The sequence below is a fragment of the Phytophthora sojae genome, assembly GCF_000149755.1.
Source record: "Phytophthora sojae unplaced genomic scaffold PHYSOscaffold_2, whole genome shotgun sequence".
Classification (NCBI taxonomy): Eukaryota; Oomycota; class Peronosporomycetes; order Peronosporales; family Peronosporaceae; genus Phytophthora; species Phytophthora sojae.
Window position 1 is genome coordinate 1,973,811 of NW_009258116.1, and position 21,449 is coordinate 1,995,259.

Below are 21,449 nucleotides of genomic sequence, written 5' to 3' on the forward strand. Positions count from 1 at the left end.
CCCTGCTGCGTGCCGGTGAAGGCGCGGTCGACAGGAAGTCGAGTGAAGATGGGCGTTGCCCGGATCAAGGATGTGGAGCGGCACTAATTCCGCTGAGCGGGCGTGCGTCTGAGGGCGACGCCCTGCTGCGTGCCAGCGACGGCGCGGTGGGCACGATGCCGATGGACAAGGGGCTTTGCCCGGATGAAGATCGTGGAGTGGCACGTAATCCACTGAGTGGAGGCTGCGGATCGTGCAGCTCTTCGCTGAGTGTCGGTAAAGACACTGGAGCTCCCCCGGAGCTGAACGAGGTGGTGACACCTGGCGTCAAGACGCACGCGAAATCACGGAGCTCTTCAGGGCGGGCGGTTTCCATGAAGAGGAGGCAGCTCCGAAAAGCGCTGGTTGTGAGACGCAAGGCGTCTGCGATCTCACGAGTCGAGAAGGGCGTGTCGAGCGGCGAGGCTCCACGCGAGAGCGAGCAGCTCTATCCACTCGTAAATGGAGTGGCGGGCGACGTTGATGGAGGCATTAATCTCGACGACTTGCCCTCACTGTCTGCTCTCCTAGAGCTGGACGAGATGTCCTTGTTCTGCAGAACAACATGGCCGGATGTACGATGTACAGTGCGCTCGAATTGGTCGATGGATATTACCAGTTCCTCATGAGGACGAGCGACATTCCTCTCACTGCGGTGAGTACTCCGCGCGGCATGCTCTGGGAGTGGTTGTTGATGCCCCAAGGGCTTTCGAACGCGCCAGCGACGTTTAATCGTCTTGTGATGCAGCACTGCAGGCCCCATCGGGCATACGCGCAAACGTACTTCGATGACATCTTTGTCCACAGTCGTGCGGAGCACGGGAAGACTGATATGGAGAACCACGTGGAGCACTTGCGTGCTGTGCTCGAGTGCATGCGTCAAACAAGTTGTTCGCCAACATTGACAAATGCATCTTCGGAGCGGAAGAGATCAACTTCTTAGGGTGCTTCATCGGGAAGCGTGGCCTGAGGGCCGACCCGGTCAAGGTCAAGGCCATTGTTGACTGGCCGGTTCCCAAGAACCAGATGGTTATTCGCAAGAGGCTTGGCTTGGCCAACCACTTGCACAAGTACAGCGAGAACTACGCTGAGATGGCTCGGCCACTCTCCAATCTCCTGAAGAAGGATGCGGAGTGGTGTTGGGACACCGAGCATCAAGATGCGTTCGCGGCCATTAAGGACAGTCTCCTTCATGCGCCTATTCTGGCTTTGCCAGACCCCGCTCGTCCGTTTAGTGTCGTCTGTGACGCCTCGGACTTTGCCATCGGCTGTGCACTGTTGCAAGCAGACGCCAATGGGCGCGAGCGCGTGGTGGCGTTCGAATCTCGCCAGCTGAAGGCTGCGGAGAAGAACTATCCTGTCCATGACAAAGAGCTACTTGCGATGAAGTATGCGCTCGTCAAGTTCAGGGTGCACCTGTTGGGCTCTCAGCCGTTCGTGATTTACACGGATCATGCGTCGTTACGCACTGCGACTCAGTCGCCTCACCTCTCGCAAAGGATGGGCCGTTGACGGTCCTTCTTCGCGGAGTACAACTTCGAGGTGAAGTACAAGCCTGGCAGGCAGAATGTCCTTGCGGACACGCTGTCGCGCAGGCCGGATTATGAGCTGGCTCATGTAACGACCGTGACTTCGGCATTACCGGATCTGATCCGAACGGCTTATGCCAAGGACGACACTTGTGTCGCGTTGCTAAAGGCTCTGGGGAGCAAGGAGTTTCAAGACTCGGACATGGAATTGTCAGCGCGGCTGCGCGCGCGGCTACACCGTTATTCCCTCGATGGAGGCCTGTTGTTCTACAACACTGGCCCCAAGGATACGCCCCGCGTGGTCATCCCTCATGATGAGGATCTGAAGTACCGCATCCTCTATGAGGCACATGACACGCCGCTGACCGGCCATCTTGGCCGTGAGAAGACCTAGAGCTCGGTGAGCACCCACTACTGGTGGCTGAAGCTGTACAAGTGGACGAGCACTTATGTGCGCACGTGCGAGACGTGTCAGCGCGTGAAGTCGTCACCTCATGCTGCAGCGCCGTTGGCGAGTTTGCCTGTCCCTTCGAGCTGCTATCAATCCATGAGTACGGACTTTGTGTTTGGCCTGCCTGCGGACGCGGCGGGCAACACCAGAGTCGTGGTCTTCGTTGACCGTTTGAGGCTGTGCTGGATACCATCGATGGTAACGGTACGACAAGGCTGTTCTTGGACCGAGTGTTTCGACAACACGGACTCCCTGAGTCGATTGTCTCGGGCCGAGACCCCCGCTTCACAGGCAACTTCTGGAGCACGGTCTTTGCGGTGTTTGGCACCAAGCTGGACATGTCCACGGCGGCCATCCGCAGACCGATGGTCAGACAGAGCGCGAGTATCGCGTCGTCGAGGACGTGCTCCGAAGCATTTGCGCCAAGCCGCCGAAGCGCTGGACGCGTCGTCGAGGACGTGCTCCGAAGCATTTGCGCCAAGACGCCGAAGCGCTGGCGCCATGCTCCCACTCGTTGAGTTTGCGTTGAACAACGCCGTGCACGCCTCGACAGGCTACACGCCGTTCTACGTGAACAGCTTGTCTCATCCCCGCGTCCCACTGACGCCGCCACGTGGTGACCTACGGCTTGGTGGAGGAGGAGAAGCCGACTTAGCTGATCGGCTAGCCGATGTCAGCTACTGTTCGTAAACAGGTTGAGACTTTCTTGTCGACACGTCTGAGTGTCTTACGACATGTGCGTGACGCAATGGCTGAGAGCCAAGACAAGCAAAAGGAGCATGCAGATGCCAGGGGCAGAGGCAATGTTGAAAGTTATGAGGTCGGGGACCTGGTGTTGCTTAATGCTAAGAACCTACCTACACATGCAGTGTCAGCCGTCTTCAAGACGAAGTTGCGCCCGCGCTTCATCGGACCTTTCAAGGTTGCGGCCAAGAAGGGTCTTGCGTACACGCCCAATCTTCCGAAGAAGATGCGGACGCACCCCGTCTTCTACGTGGGCTTGCTCAAGCCGTATCAGGACCCGATGCAGGTGCAGATGGAGGCACCAAGGGTGACGAGGTCACAGGCGCAGAGGTCGCGGCCGTCGAGGACGCGACCATCCACGCGGGCACCGCAGGCACAGGCGGAAGAATCGGCGCCGGAGGTGCCGCGGGCACAGCGAGAGCCGAAGGCGCAGGAGGCTCAGCAGTCGGAGCCTGCATGCGGGCCAGGAGGTCGAGCTGACCCTGAAGCACAGCTTGCTGACGCTGTAGCTCCCCGAGCTCCCGGCCACGCTGCTCATCGCGATCGCGATAGTATCGCACCCAGTCCTCCTCCAGGGCCCCAAGGCGGTCCCAGACCGCTCGAGGCACCTCGATCCATCGCGTCCGCTCGCGAGCTCGTCGAGTTCGGTGGCAGTCCGACCCAGACGCACACCAACGTCATGAATATGATCCCGAAGGCGACCCGCCTGCTGCCGCGCCTTCAAGAGCTCACCTTGAGCTCACAGCGGCCTCCACCGGCTCTGCTCGATGACCATGTGAATCTACATTACCATGTGGAGCGCCTCCTGGCGAAGCGGCGGTGCCGGGGTCAAAACCAGTATCTGGTGAAATGGCGAGGGTACCCTCACTCCGAGAACTCATGGGAGTTTGAGGTGCCCCTCCGCCAAGACTGCCCAGACGTCGTGGGCGCTTTTGATCAGCTTGATCACCAGCGCCCCGAGGGCTCAAGGCCGGCACGCCGGCCGTCCCGCGCTTCCCGGCAATAAGCTGGGAAGCTGCTGGGTCAGCCACATTGCTCCGAGCCTGACCCTGAGCCACAGTGCTCACTCCCTCGCGGGAAGGAGCGGCTGGAGTGCTCGAAGGAGCGAAGCGCGCAGCGCTAAACTGGGTCTGCGGCTGGGCGAGTGCCGAGAGGCTGCGCTTGGCTCGGACCTTCGCGAAATCGAAGCGGAGCATGCGATCAATGCGAACATCCACTTCACTGAAGCTGGCTCGGAGAGCGTCCATGGAGCTGAGCTTTCGGCTGTGCTCGGCCCAAGACTCGAACTGAGCTTCGTACTCAATTGAGTCTTCCCCCGGGCTAAGTACCACCGGGTACGTCCGCATGGCGGGCACGGACTTCTGCTGGGCTTGCTGCCGCAGCCTCTCGCGATACTCCGTGACAGTCGTAGACTGTGGAGTGAGGAGCCGCTCTCGCAGAGACGTACGCAGTGCGAGCTCCTCCGGAGTACGGGCCGCGGGCCCAATGGCGTGCAGCGCAAGATTCTGCTGGAACGCCTGGCGACAAGCCTCCGCGGGATCGCGAGGCCGGAAGCCGTAGTCGGCAGTGCTGGGGTTCAGCAGAGGCCGCCGCTCGGGGTGCTGGGAGCGCATGGGAGCCATCTGCGCCGCAACCTGCTCGGACTGAGCTTCGTCCAAAGGGTTGGAGATGACGGGGCCCAGGAGCACGCCCTCACCACGAGGTGGCGAATATCGTGGCTCAGTGAGCGCGCGCAGCTCGTAGAGGCTGGAAGAGTGTTCAGTGAACGGGTTTGGAGTTCGCAGCGGTGGCCGCGACTCCTCCATCGACGGCGCAGCGCGCTCTGCAGGTGGACGGCTCGGCGAGCGCACAGGAGACGTGTGCGCGGGGCGCTCTTGATCGCGACGGGCGGATCTCGCGAGAGGCTGTCTGCGGTCGAAAGTCCAAAAGGCTTTATGACTTGAAGTCATGTGAGGGCGCGTTGCGCCGAGCAGTTCTCAGAGAAGTCCACGCGATGTGGATTGACTCGTTCGAGAAGGAGGCTTGACGGAACAAGACCCGGAGGTTGACTGTTAAGCGTGAACACCCGTGTCCACGGTATGGTGGGGGAGGGTGTAACGGGGTTACACGAGAGCTACCCGAAGGGTTATGAAGTGGGTACACACTGTCTAGCCTAAATCAGTAGAATAATCAGTACATGGCTTCAAAGCCACTGATTATGCATATGACTAGGGTTCACTATGCTAGATAGGGAACCGGATACATTTACACCGTAAGCGGCTTGGCCGCGATAAAGGGAAATACATTCAGTTTGAGATTCACACAGTTAAGAGTTAAGGGTTGACTCTTGGAGTCCGTAAGGTGTACGGACTCGTACGTTCTGGTATTAGAACGGGCGAGCTTAAGCTGAGACTCTGCGAGTCTGTTAAGCTTCCTCTGACGCAAAGCTACGGCAGCCCCGCTGCATCTCGAACTTATAGGAATCTGCCATTTGCGCCTTGCACAACAACTCGTCGGGGTCTTCACTTACGGAGCAATGGTGCTCTACGAGGAACCAAATGGCGCGAACTGGGCAACACCACGAAAGTGTCGATGCCGCCAGCGATCGCATCACACCCACACCGGCTTGGCCGTTTTTGCCGCCGCGGAAACTGAGTTCGACGCGCCGAATGTGTTGCTTGAGCGTGCATCGCCGTTCATCTTGGTCGTAGAAAGACACGTCGGAGCGCTGGATGGCGAACAGGTACGTCACGTAGATATTCGCCGCATCTCATGAGAAAGAAGAAGCCCATGACTGTAGCCCCCCCCCCATAAGACACGATCATGGGCTGAGTCGAAATTGAGAAGCCGGTGGAGAATTCGGAGCATGGAGAGCGTGATTGGTTGCTTGGGTCGAGGGGGGGGGCTGGAGGCGATGGATACCCTTGATTGCCATGGTGTGATGGGGAAGGAGGCTGACGTTGAATCCAAGTTCCAATCGATGATACCACGCAACCGCACTGATTTTGGGCTGGATGGTTTGTAGTGAGTTACCACTAGAGGCTGTTGTGCTGCTGCCGTACCGATGACAGTAGGACAAGCTGTCGGGACGCAGTGGCTGGGTCGTTGGGAAGCCAGGGACTGTATTCCATGTCTGCACACCATTTTTGCCACTGCTTCCACGAGGATTGATACCGTTTGCGTGACGACTTGGCCAATGAACTGGACTGCAGTTCTCGGAGAAAGACTTGTAGATTTTTCTCCATCGCTCGGGCACTTGCACCTGCCGCCAGGAAGATGATAACGCAGATCATACATGTGAGTAAGGGGAGGATGACGCTCGTGAGCCTGCGTCTGGCATGCGGTTGGTTGCTCCGGGTAGATGTCGGGCTGACAGGCGGAACTTGAAGACCGCTTCTGCGAGACCGATTGCACGGTTGATCGCTTGGCCGAAGGGATTGTTGGAGTGTAGACAGTTGATCCATGACACCGCAGATACGTTGTCGCTCCAACAGACGACATGTGGATAACTGAAGTTGTGCAGGAACTGAGGGCCCCACGCCCACGCTGCGAGCGCCATACAGAAGTGCTCGCGCACATTGATCGTAAAGCCGGTAGATTCAGCGTTCTGGGCGAGGATAAGTTCTTCTGCGTCAAAGTGCAGCTGGATATACTCGTCTCGCGCTGGATGCAGAACCACAAGCCCAGAATTCGAAGCGTCCATGTAGATGTTGATTGTCGGTGAAGGGAGATCTCCAAAGTAACGAAGCGGTAATTTCTCGAGATGGCCGTCCAGGAGAATGTGATGAAACCACTGGAGGTCACGTCGCATCGCTGCGCTCAATCGCATGGACTAAAATGTACGAAGGCCGTTGTATACAGCTTGAAGCTGTTGAAGGAAGGGTTTTGCTGCCCGGAGACACGTCGTCAGATGCCGTAGACTGCCGAGGAGTTGTTAGAGCTGCTGTTTGCTTGCTTTATCAGAAGCTAGCAAGGCCGATACCCGGTCGAGACACTTTTGGATCTTATTAGACGGCATTGACACGGTGCGATCAGCAGTGTTCCAGATGAGGCCGAGGGCTGACAGCTCAGTTGACCACTCCGAAAATTTTGCGTCGTTGATGCTGTCCGGTCCGAGTACAGCCATCATTCTGAGACGAAGTGTTGCTTCCGCTAGCTCAAGACGAGAGTCGATGTCAGGCTCGATGAGAATGTGGTCATCGACCCACTCGTAACCGAAAAAGGGTTCTTCGTCCGTACTCTCTGACACCGATGCCGGAGAGTTGTTGCTTACCAGCCAGGTAATAGCTCGCCCAAAGGCACTGTAGAACGCGGGGGAGTCGGACCAGTCAAATGGAGCTGCGAGGTCAATCACAAGAGCGTTTTCATCAGGAAACGTAGCGCCCATCCACCTAACGTGTTCGGCATGAAGCATCAGATGCCTGAACGCAGACTTGACGTCACCTTTCAGCATTTTGACCACGATACCGGGGTGCGTTCTTGCCAATGTTTCGATGCGCCGTACAATGGCGACCACGCAAATGAACTCGATCTCGGGAAGACACTCAATGTTGAAGAACGTATTTGTCGAGGCTGAGTCAGGATATGAGAGGTCATGAATCGGTCGAACTTCGTCGTGGGGAGCGACACCTTTTTTCTCAGCGGCGCCGAACGGACTGCACTGGATGTTCCGCCACTGTTGGAGTAGCGATTTATCCACGACGAGATACGTCCCGTTGGTTTGACCTTGGCGAATGCTCTTCATAAGGGCAGTTTTGTAGTTGCGAGCCGAGTTGTGGTTTCTAGGCGGTGTTCGACGAGGCGGCGGCTCTGATGTCCACGTTGGATGGATCCCGTGACGGGCGATCTCGATCACCAGACCAGCTAGAGGATACCCACGGAGCACGAACTAAAGGCGATCCGGGTCGAGACCTTTGTTTGGTCTGCTGTCGCCACCAAGTTCTCCTCTCCGTCGCCGGACGATGTCAGTTAGCGATAATCCCAATCGAACAGCATAATTTGATACCGCTTTCTGCTCGTTGAACCCATTGTCGTCTCAAAACTTTCCATTTGCTGTAGGCGTGAGTCCGAGCGACCGATGCCGCGCATCGACCTGAGCGCGCATGTGCGACCGCAGCCGGGCGGAGAGGCATGCTCGCACTCGAGCTGCCAACGATAGCGAAAGACCGGAAGGCCAGAGGGGTCTATGGACGTCGTTCGCCCGGGGGTGGCTCTGGCGGAGGGCCAGGGAGCGGATCGGTGCTTCCTGGACACACTGTCTGCCCAAGCAGTTCGAGCCGGGAACTGCTAGGGCGTCTTCACAGATGTGCGAATCGCTCGCTGAGACCACCCATGCGCTGAATGATGTGACCTTTAACACGCGCATCCAGAGTGTCAGGGGCAGCATGAGCACGCGCCCCGTAGACGCAGCGGTTAGAAGCCCCCGATGGGCAACCCATTGCCGAAAGGTAGCGAAGACACACTGGTAGGCCGTTGTGTGTCGAGATCAAGTCGAAAATTGCCGGAGGAACTCGAGGCTGCTGCTGCTGGTGCGAGTTCCTGCCGCGGGGCGTGGTTGACGGAGGAAGCCGGTTCTGCTGAGAGCCTTGTCGATCAGAAGCTTGTGCGGAGCGGCGCGATAGGGCATGCATGACATTTTGCAGCTCCCCATCATTCAGTGACAGACGAGCTATAGTCTGAAGGCTTGACGCGTGAATATCGCCATCGCTGGAGTGAACCAGAGAGCGAAATTGTTCCAGCACGGTGTTGATCCAGAACACCAGGTGGGGTAGATCCGACGCAACCCAGGAGTGCCAGCCATCGAGCTGCTGCACAAAGTCGAGTAGCGATTCGAGAACATCACGAACCGATTGCGCGAAGAACTCTTGACCATATCGGCACAGTAGTCGCGCAGCATCAACCAAATCACCCATTCCTGAAGCTGGAGCTGGCCGAGGACGCAGCACACCGGTAGAGAAAATCTGCATGTTAACTCCGCCGGCATTGAGCCATGCCATGCGCCGGTGAACTCCAAACGGGGCGAAGTGCAAAATGGACAGCCCGAACATCCCGAATTGAAAGTCGTACAGTCAAATGATGATACCCGGATGAGTCTGGAACCGCACGGCAGTCGAGTAGACAACTATTTCAACAAAGATAGAGGGAGCCTTACCTCTATGTTCAGGAGCTGTGATGGCCTCGTGCAAGGAAACTTGGACCAGCGTTGGCGTGAAAGAATACTTGGACCGTCGAGTGGGTTCAACTTCGGGAATCGCAGTCGCTGGACGCGCCGATCGAGCAGAGGTGACGACTTGCACGAAGCGAGCGAGTAGTTCAGGCTGGTTCAAAAGAAGTTCCATGATCCGTGCGTCGAGCGAGGGCGACGAGGTCTGTGGCTGTCTCGAACCGATACCACCGGGGGTTGCAGCATGTAGAGGTACACCGATAGCGGGAATATCAGAAGCTGGAGTGGAGGTAAGCTCGAGAACGACCGGCGCGTGGGGTTGCACAGCGGACTGTCGAGGGGACTCCACCGGTGTCGGGCCGCATGGGTCATCTTGAGCAAACAGCGAGATGACGTGCTCCGCCGATGTCGAGCTGTGAGAAGGCGACGGTTCCCGACGGCGCGTAGTCTCGAGGTCGATTACTTGTCCAGACGAACGTGGCTCCCGGCAAAACGACGGACCGACCGACAGCCGAAGCGCCGTCGATGCGGGCTGGTTGCCTTCCAGTACATATGCATAGTCAACAGCATGCTGGAGTCGAAACAAACACGCTTGGCCCGTGCGAGGGTAGACCCATTGCCGGGTGGACGTCCCGTCGGGCATGTCGGACGGGCATACCAGACCATCCAAAATAGCTGGGATGGCGTTGGAGGCTGGTGCGCCCGCGCTGCCATCCAGTATGCGACCCAGGATAGTAGACTGCATGTCCGTGAGCTCATCACGCGACATGGAGGCATGAAGGGGCACGTACAGCGCGACTACAGGCGCACGGCGGTTAGTCGGGACGGTTCGACGAGTACCACTCGGTCTTCGAGTTGAAGGCGAGCAAGGTGGCCATCCAGACCGACTACTTGCCCGTGCCAAAATCGGCCGGCGGACTCGGTCCATGCAGCTTGTCGGAGGAGCTGACGCTGGCGCGTACGCGTCGCTTCGGTCTCTGCGACGGTTAGCGTGCGCGCGGTTGCGATGTCGATGCTGCACGACACGGGGTCATCCAGGCCCAAAGCGCGGACGGACACGGTCTCCGTCGAAAGCCCCGTAACCATCGCGTAGAACGGATACTCCGTGACGCCGCCAACGTGTTCAGGGTGTAAGAACACGCATCCATTCACTTGGAGAGTGGCGCGGCGAACCATGGCAGCGGAGGCGGAGTATCGTTAAGAGTGTAACTGTAGGGACTTGAAGACTTGTTGAGTCGAAGGCAAAAGGCCGAATGAGCAGAGTGAGCGAGGGCTTGACCTTCTTGCTCTACCGTCCAACCGTACTAATGACTGGTGTTCAGCGGTGAACTCGGCGACGATGGTGTGCTGTGCCTAGAGTCCGTGCCCTCACCCAACCGCGCAAAAAGTTACTTCCACCGGGCATACCCAGCAGAAGTACACAATCGCTTTGTTTCCGCCTAACGCAGGCTGGATTAGCTTATTCTGCCTTAACTCGGCCTCGCCATCGCCGCTCCTAATTCGGCCATGGAGGAACGACCCGGAATTAACATGGGAATTAGCTAACGCGGGGCATAATTAAGGTCGATAAGGTATTAGAGTTATGCCAGAATTATCACGGCAGAATAAGTGAAAGGCACAGTAATATATGTTTGCATTACTTTGTCACTTAAGCTCACGCTATCAGCCAGTAGAGATTAATATCGCTACATTCAAGCCAGAAGATACACAATAATCACCACGCAAGCATTGGCGCCAGCAGCTTCTTGCGACTGTCTCGAGGCACCCCGTTCGCCGTGACAAACATTAAGATCTGCTCAAATCCGTAGCTACAGCTACAATTGGTAGTAGCAAGAGATGTTATACTGGGAACACCCGAAGAATGAGGGAGTGGATAGCTCCCAACGGATTAATTGGACGCGTAAGCGTAACTTAGCGCAACCTTCGCGGTACAGTTCGATTAGTGAATGTTGACCCAGCAACTTCAACGACTTCAACGGCAATGGCAAGATATTATTGAATTGAATAGATCTGATTGACTCCTGACAGTTTGCCTATTGATCTTGAGGCGGAATAGTGTCTAAGGATGGTAGCTGCGCTGTCCCTGGCGAAGGCAGGCGAGTGCCGAATACTATCGAAGCCCTGTCAACTGCGAGCAGTATTGTTTCCGGCGAAGTTGTGGCGTCGGAAAAGAAACGCGAGCGTGAGCTGCTGAAGAGCTGCTTAAAAGAAGGAAGCAGAAGCGAGCCCTTTACATGAGGGATTATCGTGCCAGACACAAGCGAATAAAGATTGCTACGCATTCGGGTGGTGGTTTGGCAGAAACAACTGTGGGTAGCAGCTACCAGGGTTCCTCTCGAGTCACGGCAAGTAGCTGCGAGCGGCGCGAGCGCGATATTGACGGCAACGTATCAACAGAAGAAGCTACTAAACGAAGAGCGCTGAAACATCAGCTGGAGTGGCGGCGCAAGATAAAAAGCGCAACCAGGCTCTTTACATGTGCAATTACCGCGCGAAGCGCAAGCAGACACTCGCCAGTAGCCGAGAGGGTGTAGCAGATAGACGTGGTTCTAACGATATGGCACCTGCAGAGATGGCTACAAAGCAAAAAAAGTTGAAGCGGCCTGCAGATACTTTGCGTGCATCCCGGGCTACGGAGAAGAAAAGAAAAGGTATCATGGTATTGTTTCGATACGATGCTATATTCGAGGGGACTTGTATTCTGGTGAGGAGTTATATTTCATGGAAGTGTTGCATCAAGGCTGGTTCTGTACTAAGGAAGATCTACTTTTCTTGGTTAAATTCTCTATGAGCTCGCAAAGGAGCGTCTCGCTCGTTGTAAGAACCCCAAGATCATCGCATTGGTTCGTCTGAAAGAATTGGCGCCGTTCCCATTTACGACTGACAAGCTGGCCCAGTCGAGATGCCAGGAAGTTTTGTCTAGGCTTAGGTAGGGCCGCGAAATGAGGGTGCCTGGAGGTACGCTCAAACTCACATCGATAAGCTTTTGGGTAAGAAGCAGCCCCTCGAGTGTATTAGCCGAGGGGGTTTAGCCGCTTCCGCTATCCGTTTGCTCTGCCCTTGCAGCAGCAGCTTAAAACGGGTTTGAACGAAGTGTTTGGCGCCGCACGAGTAAGTTCTAGGCCGTGCAAGATGCTGCAAATGCGCAAGTAGGCGTTCAATCTCGTCACGAAAAAGATCAACAGTCGTTCAGTTCATCTTCTTTAGCAGTTTATATGTAGATCTTTGTCTAAGACAATAATGCTGATGGAGTACATGCGAGATTGGTTGACGACCACAATTCATTATTTTTCCAGGCACATCGTATCGTTGTGAAGCAAAACCTATAGGGTTGGAATGAGCTCGAGCTCCAATGCAAACAAAGTTTGGGCGAACATTTAAACACTAAATGTTCGAGTACATTTATAAAAAATAGATGCCCGGTCTTGTATTTGATACAGGACTTCTATTTTCAGGCACTCCAACCTATTCCTGGCCGGATTTCTATTTCCTACAGGTCTTGTATTCGGGAAAATCCGTTAGTCTCTGATGGATTGGTTGTTGTATTATTTGCAGAAAAACAGTCGCGGCAACGAGGTAAAGGTTCTTGTCTACCAGAAATATCGTAAGTATCAAGTGATGAATATAAGAAGCGATATACATGTAGTCATCTTTCTGACGACAAGGTGAAAAAGTATGCGCAAGTGCTTGTCATGCCGGATGGGCGTAAATTTTACCTGAACCCGGACCTCGTCAGAGACAAAGAACGAATTCACTTATGTTCAAAGTGCTCTCACAATCCCCGGAAATCGAAGTTTAGTCTTGCGAATGACCACGATACGCAGACCTTCCAGAACTGAGTGGGAAAAACTGTATTGCCCCTGCTCGGTGCTTTGGACTGGAATTTTCTCTATCTGGCAAGCACAGTAGTGGTCACGCTATCTGCTTTCCTTCAACCGGCCCTCAGGCGTGTGCTAAAGTGCTCCCTGTCACGGATATTGACCGGAAGCCGCGTGTAACTTTCATAGGGCCATCAGAAGAGTGGAGGGCACAAAAACACGTTTTTCGTAGACTGTACGAACTACCGAGTACAAGTATTTCCCAACGGCTTTCGGTTTTGAAAGAAACACACAGCTACTTTCGAGAAGAGAATATTGAAATTGATCGATCAATCGCAGACGCAAGTGGAAAGGCTGGCTGCTCTAGAGGAATCAATCGCTATATCAATTACAATATAGTGCTTTGGACTTCATCTTAATCGCGAAAGGCCTTAAGACGGATAAGCACTTCAACTTGGCACTGCAACATCTACCACTGCCAAATACAGCACTTCTTCTCATAAGTGTTCCCAGCTAAGTCGCAGACGACCTAGTTTGGCCTTGGCCATTAAAATTCTAGTGGTGCTCTTACATTTTTTATATTACATACAGTTACGTTTTTCGTGTTCTCGGCGGACGTTCTACTGGTGACCCCTCATCTCCACGCGGGGCTCTCCTCGATACGTTGGATGAGTCCAGAGGTCCGGATCCGTCCGTCTAACCAGTCCGGGGCTCACTTTGCGAGGCTGCAATTGGACATGAGCACGACTTCGATCTCGACCATTTCATCACAAGTAAACAAGTTCCGCAAGTGCAGCTCCTGCTCGACATGGTTCCCGTCAGACCTATCAAGGCCTCTTGCCTCTTTGGGTTCGCGCTGTTGGTCCTCTCTGCTGCGGAAGATGCCCAAGACGGCTGGAAGAGTGTTCATGTCGACAATATCACGGAAGCTGATAGCAGTCTGCTGTACAAGGCGCGGGTCAACACAAGCACCTATGCTCCTGGGGTGACCAAGTACGGCTGCGTCTTCTTCATAAACGGCCTGGAAATCAAAAGCGCGGAGGCGGTGGAGGAGGGCGGCAAAATTGGTGTCAGCGTCGACTCCAAGAATCAATCGGCGGCGACCAACTACCACTTCAGCGTGGATGGCTGCCCTTTGGAGCCTGGCCAAACAGAGCGTATGGGAAAATGCGGTGCTATGATGTGCGTTACCACCAACTTCGAGATTTACATTACCTCGGAGGCTCTGACGAACACGCTCACGGTGACGGCGGTCACAGCGGAAGAAGGTGAAGGTCTGGGTATGCCATGGCCCGAGCAGCGCTTCTGAAAACCTGCTCGATTAAAGTCGGTCCTGAAGTTGTTTACAGCATAAAAGAACCATGAAGTGATGCTTCAGCTTGTGTCTTGCATAAAACTGAATACCAGACAATTCCTGCTCGACCTCTTTACATGGAGCAAATTGATCACGTCTCCCCACGCAGATATTGCCTTAATTTTCAGCAATGACACGCCCACATTGCTGAACGTCTACGAAATATTCTAGCACCGAACAAACACATTGTACAATTGCAAACCAAAAGTTTGTGTCATGGCAATTGGCAATATATTGCGCCCTCTATACTTTTTGACGCAAAACATGTTACTTCGAGGTATTACTAGCACTTTCCAAAACAAAATGCACTAGCAAAACCCATTTTAAATGTTGATTTTCAACGCTTCTCCTGCTTGCTCTTTCAGTTTTTTCGACTTCTCAAGCGAACAAAGCCATCGTGGCACGCCGTAGCTAGAGTGATACGTATCAGATGTGGAGAAGCGTCATCAGTCAGAGTTCGACAGTTAGAATGAGTTTCAAGGTGAACGAACGAAACAGTAAAACATGTTGGCCACAATCACAAAAACAGCGCGGAAAGTGGTATCACCGATAGACTGAAGCTAATTTCTGAGAGCTAGTGCCTCTAAAGCAGATAGATCAACAAGTTCGTTGTACCGAGTCGCGAGATTGTTCGATTTCACAGGATTTTAGTTTTTTGCGTACTTCGTTTCATAGATGTTAGTACAAGTGAATCTCTAGAATATTCAGTCTCTTGATTCGAACAAAGTCTTCGTGGATACCGCCGAAGCGTGACCTAGCACAGGATTTGAGAACCATAGGTACACTGTCCTTGTGACTAAGAAGAGTAATCTCCTGTATTCAAAGGTATGCAAGCGTGTTACTTTGTCACCTGAGCTCGCAGAACAGTCTCAGCTAGTAGTAGAGATAAATAAAAGTCGTTCATTGTGAGTCCGCGTAGAGTATAGTGTACAGCCTTGGCAACCAGTACATAAGGTATGGTATACCATCCAGAGTAATACATTAATCATTAATACATGTAGATGGGTACGCCCCCCCCCCCCCCGCCGATGCATATATTAACCGTTTGAGCTCTAGCCTTTAACGGTTTGGTCTCGTGACTTTAAACGTGTTATGAATGACCCACTTTCGGTTATAAGACATGTGTACCCATAGTCAAATACGGAACCAAAAGGATACGGCATGCATTTCCTATTCACTTCGAAGGACATCGTAGTTATTATCACACCGCCCCACAAACATGACAGCGTTACAGGAGCACGCGACCGTGGCGTGTATTAGGAGCATTGCGTCTTGAATGCGTGTGTGTGGTGTTGCTTTACTATAGACTAGGACTCCGCGAAGGCTGGGATAGGAGGTTTTTGGTATAATCGCTTTCTATTATTATGAGTTTTTTTTACGAACCACGGGCATCTCCTGCGCCTGCTTCGCAGCCGCAGCTTCTGCCCGGTAATTCACCTCAAAACTGTAGATAGTGCTTATACACAGTGATAAAACGAACCTTGCTCGAGATCTGTTTGTAGCTTGTAGAAAATGAAAATGTTTACCTTTGGATGCTTCTGCAGCAGTTCGTCCGCTTCAATCATTCACTTTACTTCACTCCAACTATTTGATATATGTTACTGACTCATACCGGTTCAATCTGCCCACGCATATAAACCTTTTGGAGGGCCCAGTGCGGCACCGCGGCCGTACCGGTGTAATGGGTTTTCTACCAGTTCAGCTTTCCCACGCATATAAACCTTTTGGAGGGCCCAGTGCGGCACCGGGGTCACACCGGTTTCAGGACAATGTACCAGTTAGGTGTCAAGAGGGGTCACCTTTTGACTTGACGTACCACGGATATAATCCTGTTTGGTCTGCGATAGAAGCACTAACGTTGCTTCCTATCCCAGTATAATTTCGCTTTGTTCTCGAACGCAATGTGATGAGTCTAAGACAAAAAAGACGGAATAATCACGCATATCTCGAGTAGTGTTGTTTCTTACCAAGTTAATAATTCTTAATAACTGGTATTAGTAATTTTAGGCATTTAATAACGATGGTATTACCTTTGTGTATCATTTGTGTATCGTAATACTTAAATATTGTCTTAAGCATTTTAACTTCTGGAAGAGCAAGCTTTTGCTCATATCAGCTTCCCACACAATGCTAGCCTGCACGCGCGCGGTGCGTTCTCCGGTCCCAGGCAGGAATCTCTCCCCTAGATCTACGCGTCGCTCGGCACCAGCTCGTTGCTCGGCCAGGACGTGAACGGCGCCGGCGCCACGCTGGCCACGGGGCTCGCAAAAATAGGCCCAAGGTGCTCTACGACGCGTACATCGCCCCACATTCAAGCTGACCAGCAACGGCTCCGCAACGCAGTAGTCAAACGCCCGCTGGATGTCATCAAGGAAGCCATCGTGTACCTGCACTTCTGCTTTTCGGCCCGAGACGATGGACTGCGACAAGGCCACTCAGACTGCTTACAGAAGATCTCTTCACGCGCCATGCTAGTGGACATGACGGAGACCGAAACCATGACGCTCGGCCTGGCCCTCGCGGACCCCATGTATACGTCGGCGGGCGACCTGCAGGTCGACGGCTCGTTCACCAAGGACCTGCGCTTCTTCAGTGGCCAGAAGTCAGCCATGCACGCGCTCCGTGCCGCCGGTGTGGGCGTCTACATCATCGGCGCGTCACCCGAGTTGTACACCGTTGCGGCCTAGGCGACATGGTGCCCAAGGAGAACAGGTGCGGCGTGCGCTTCACGACGGACGAGGCCGATGCTTCACTGCTGAGCGACAGGACCTGCGAGTTCTTTGGCACTACGGAGTCCAGCACCAACAACACCTATCTCCTGCAGGGCGGGCCTAGCCATCAGTACGTGGACCACGTCACGTGCCTGCTGGCCGAGGGATTCATCAAAAATGAAGTAAGTGCCGGTGGGAGAGCGTGTAGCTGGATATGGTGGATCTCATGAGTTTGTGTGTTGTGCTGCAGATTCGTAAGAGAGGGAAGGGCTTGAAGAGTATCATATACATCGCCGAGGTGGCCATTATGCTGTTACATGAACGAACATCTCGCTGATAAGGGTTGGACGAGGCCTAAATGTTGCGCTACAAGCGTTGATGTTACATTATTACTGCATTCTTAACCAAATATGACGCTTCTTTATTTGTGGGAGTGCTAGTGCGCGTTCTGCTGTGCCAATGTGCGCCGTTGCGCTGGCAGCTCAGTGACAGAAGTTCAAGTTGAGGTCATCTCGTAGAAGGGCAACCTGTTTCGGCGGGTACGGCACGATGCACTGAATATGTGAGCTAACTGATGTGAAGCTCTACGATTATAAGAAGAGCAAGAAGAGCTGGGGTTTGCATTATTTGAACTCGGATTAGTCAGGGCAAAAGCGGTTTAGCCCTCCACCTCTCCTTCACCCCTAGCAAGTTCGCCACCACTAAGGTCACCAAAGTGTTCTGCGACCGCCATGGCCACGGGTCCACACGCAGCTTCACCACGCACAAGCACAGAAAGGTTGTGTGCGCGCTGAAACAGGGTGGTGAGGCCGGCAAGAGCTAATCGAACATCCTCGGCTGCGTGCATGAGTGATCAAGGCTCGAGTAGCGCGACGACGAATATGCCGTCACGTCCGACAAGCACCATCAAGTCTACCCCTATCATGAACAACTACCCAAGTCCGCAGCAGAACCAAAACTTCTCACGAGAAAATGAAGCGGAGGAAGCTGCTAGAAATACCATCAGCCGAGGCAGCATCTAGAAGAAATTCGAAAGAGGTTGAAGCCAATACATTGATACACATTTGCATGAGGACGACGACTCTATTGACTAACTAGTGCATGATATGTAATCAAGAAGGCGTGAACGGAATGAAAATATGGATCGTGTTGCGGGCTTAGCTAGCGTGAACAAAGTCACATGTGCTAATGCTCCCAGGTTGGACCAAACAGCACCCTCGGCGAGTGGTGGGTGCGTCCAGTGCTCGACTGTGGAGTTGGAGGTAGTCCACGACGGCCGCTGCTACCCCCTGAAAATACGAGACGATCGCTAGTTGGTAGACTCGGTGTTGTTGCACTTGTCGATCCGGGCGGCCTCACGACCGGTGGCACAAGCTGGCGCTCATCAGCACGCGTGAAAACGGTTCCGCTGCTTGTTGACTGCGTAAGTGCGACTGACTGCGTAGGAGCGACCGACTGCGTAAGAGCGACCGACTGCGTAAGAGCGACCGCAGCCTCGTCACTGCATACTGTGCTGGTATTCGTCGCTTGGTCGGGTAGCGGGTTGGTTAGTGCAGGCGAAAATAGTGTTCTTCGAGCTAGCGGGGGTGGGACAGCTTCACGTTGGTCGGTCTGCGAGGGCGTGAAGAATCGCGATCGGTGCGCCGTATTAGACCGACTACCGCGCATGCGACTGGAGCTGTTGGGAGCAATTGGCGTAACGATGTCATCATCGCTGTAGTCGTCACACGCGCTGCTTTCGCCCTCTTCTTCTGCATTGACTTGATAGTGCACTGCACTAGTTGCAGCCTTGTCACCCGCATTCGAGTACAAATATGCTAGCTTTTCCACGCGATCGGGTTTCAGCCAATTTCGTCGCTTGGTGCGGATGAAGGAGTGAACACTCCACGAGCGCTCACTCGCAGCGGACGACGTCGGGATGCTCAAAGCGCGGGTAGCCAAAGCATGTAGGAGCTGAAACTTGTTAACCTTGACCAGCCACCAGTCTAATGGCGTGCCCCTCGCGTTTTTTTCGTGGTCTTCGGCTGTCCAGGACTTCTTCACGCGAATAAAAGCCATGACAGCTCGGCGAACCGCATTTGGAGATACGTTGGAGGGTAGACCAACTCGTGTAGCTAGATCTACGCATGCATCGACTGCATTGTCCAAATCATCACCTTCAAAGTCGTCCGTAGACTTAGTTGGGTCCAGTAAAAATGCAGCGAGGATTGATTCGCGCTTGAGGGTGTTCCAGCGGGAGCTAATCTGGCCTCGGATCGTGTTAAGAATACCAGAAGCAACATCATCAGTTTCGCGGTTGTAGATGACGTGGGTTTTCAGTCCACGAAAGTATTCATACACCATCGAAAGGCAACACCCATCCTTTTCGAGAGCGCCGAGAGCTTGGATTATCGGGTTCACCAGTCGCATTACGGCTCTGGCATTCACCCAAAACATGCTATCAGCCAAAATGGACTCGACGCGATTGAGTTTGGCAGCAGCATCTCCGTAACGAGCCAGAAATTCATGGTTGGAAAACAACTCACGCAGCACATCTTCGTTCCTCACGACACTGGAAATACAATTTGTGCTCGAGTACCACCGCGTCGAAACAGGGGTGATTAGCGCGCGCGTCGTCGCTGCCGGGTACCAAAATACTTGCGTTGCAGAGCCCGAAAGCGATAAAGAAGCGCTGCACGTTTACGCACAAATTTGGTAACTAGGCCGGCTTTCTTGAAGACGTCACTCATGAACTCCATCCCGAACATGTCTTTGAGTAGAAGATTGATCGTGTGTGCCGCGCAGCCGTTACACGTTAGACTTGGTATCTTGGCCATTAGAAGCTCCCATGACTTACGCCTGTTAGACGCGTTGTCCGTCACAACAGCGCATACCGATCCTTTTCCGACGACATTTTCAACAGCTTGAATCACCTTGTTCAACTCTGACGCCATAAACTCCCCTGTATGCTGTTTGTCGGCGCAGCGCTCCGATGACCAAAATATGGGTCGGATAAATGGAGACGTCACCATAAAGTTGATAATGGACTCGCTGTTGGGATCGGACCATCCGTCGCATACAATGGCAACGTACTGCTGCTCCCTCAGCACCTCCATAACGCTGGCAACTTCCTCCGCGTACGCGCTATCAAGCAGTGAGGTCGCCAAATCTTGGCGTGATGGGAGCGTCATTCCGGGCCGGTACTTCGTCAGGATACACCTCATGGCTCCATTTTCGATGACTCGAAACGGAATGCCGCAGGCATAGAACGCTTTGGCAATCTGAAGATGGAACTCCTTCTTTTCAGTCACTGAGACCGGTCCTAGCACACTCGTAGCCATTTCAGGCCGCGAACGCTTGGATGGACTGTGGGGCCTATCGAAAGTGTCGGAACGATCTCGCTTGGAGGGTGTTACAGGGTAATTAGCCTGGACGTCCGTTGGGGCGCAGGGACAGCTGCGAATGTGTGGGCGGAGGTTTTTCTTGGGCTGGGCATTCTTGATGAGCTTGGAGCAGTGCCTGCACGTCACGTCGCGGTGCTGCTTCTTCGGGTTGGCCCAACGTGGCACAACCACAATGTACTCGGTCCACACGCCAACTGAAGGGCGACCAAGGCCAGACCTTCACTGCTAGCCCGGTCCTCGTTGCGGTGGCCGTTTTGGTCCATGGAGCTTGCAGGCTCTACAGGAGCAAGTTTGCGAATGCAGCGACGAGAATAGGCCCCGTGCGCGAGCTGCCTGCCACGTGGAGCATACGCAGATTCATGTCGGTAGACCTCCACGTACGTTGACAACTTCACGAAACGCGTTGACCGAATATTTCTGCCACACCAACTATACACATGAGGTATTACCGTTAGCAGATCGAATATTTCTGCCACACCAACTATACATAAAAGTTATTAACGTTAATAAATGGTAAGTACGAAGGTAATAACGGTAACTGGTAATAACTGGATAAGGATTTGACCAACTCTAATCTCGAGACACCCCCTTCGCCGTGACAATCATTCAGATCTGCTCAAACAAAGCTTCAATTTGCACTTCGATCTCGACCATTTCCAGATTTGTTTGCTTCGTAGCAAGTCCCTCAAGACCAACTCCTGCTCAACATGGTTTCCATCGGGCCTACTACCATCGCCTCCTCGCTCTTTGGGCTCGCGCTGTTGGCTCTCTCTGCTGCGGAAGACGCGAAAACCGGCTGGTCGAGCGTCGACCTCGAAAGTATCACGGAAGCTGACTACGATCTGTTGTACAAGGCGTGGGGTAACAACAGCGCCTATGCTCCGGGAGTGACCACGTACGGTTGGGGCACCAGCATTTTTGGGTTGGGAACCAAAAACGCGTCGATGGCAGAGGGCAGCAAAGCGGGTACGGCGACCGACTACCACTTCAGTGTGAATGGCTGCACTTTGAAACCTGACCAAACAGAGCTCGTGGGGGAATGTGACGACATGGAGTGCACATTCATCAACTACGCGGCTTACGAGGTCTACATTACCTCGGACCCGCAAAGCAACACTCTCAAGGTGACGGCGATCACAGCGAAAAGCGAACCCTAGGGGGTAATTCCGGTGCTTCTGAAAACTGGCTTGGTTAGCTTGCATTCAACGTCTGGTAGCATCTTAGTGTTCGCCTTCAAAACAAAACTACACCGATGCTATATCTTTTTCAAATGCTCGTGCTTGTTAAATGCAATAGCAC

At 53.7% G+C, this 21,449-nt stretch overlaps 5 protein-coding genes across 5 annotated transcripts; 3 read left to right on the forward strand and 2 right to left on the reverse strand.

Moving 5' to 3' along the window:
- Positions 1–8,018: 8,018 nt before the first annotated feature.
- Positions 8,019–8,768, reverse strand: PHYSODRAFT_484182 (hypothetical protein; the record flags this gene model as incomplete). Its single annotated transcript, XM_009520327.1, has 2 exons — positions 8,019–8,305; positions 8,387–8,768. 2 exons carry the CDS (start codon positions 8,766–8,768, stop codon positions 8,019–8,021), a joined length of 669 nt encoding a protein of 222 aa, XP_009518622.1.
- A 4,742-nt stretch (positions 8,769–13,510) lies between these two features.
- PHYSODRAFT_324562 (hypothetical protein) lies at positions 13,511–14,011 on the forward strand (the record flags this gene model as incomplete). The annotated part of the gene is made up of 1 exon (XM_009520328.1): positions 13,511–14,011. The coding sequence occupies one exon, from the start codon at positions 13,511–13,513 to the stop codon at positions 14,009–14,011; it is 501 nt and encodes a 166-aa protein (XP_009518623.1).
- A 2,172-nt stretch (positions 14,012–16,183) lies between these two features.
- Positions 16,184–17,104, forward strand: PHYSODRAFT_324563 (hypothetical protein; the record flags this gene model as incomplete). Its single annotated transcript, XM_009520329.1, has 4 exons — positions 16,184–16,204; positions 16,243–16,731; positions 16,761–16,949; positions 17,018–17,104. 4 exons carry the CDS (start codon positions 16,184–16,186, stop codon positions 17,102–17,104), a joined length of 786 nt encoding a protein of 261 aa, XP_009518624.1.
- A 1,463-nt stretch (positions 17,105–18,567) lies between these two features.
- PHYSODRAFT_463923 (hypothetical protein) lies at positions 18,568–19,778 on the reverse strand (the record flags this gene model as incomplete). Its single annotated transcript, XM_009520330.1, is given in 4 exon segments — positions 18,568–19,011; positions 19,075–19,385; positions 19,397–19,516; positions 19,559–19,778. Coding segments are annotated over 4 exon segments (1,095 nt in total), but the record flags the coding sequence as incomplete, so codon positions are not given.
- A 1,079-nt stretch (positions 19,779–20,857) lies between these two features.
- Positions 20,858–21,307, forward strand: PHYSODRAFT_258081 (hypothetical protein; the record flags this gene model as incomplete). The annotated part of the gene is made up of 1 exon (XM_009520331.1): positions 20,858–21,307. One exon carries the CDS (start codon positions 20,858–20,860, stop codon positions 21,305–21,307), a length of 450 nt encoding a protein of 149 aa, XP_009518626.1.
- Positions 21,308–21,449: the final 142 nt, after the last annotated feature.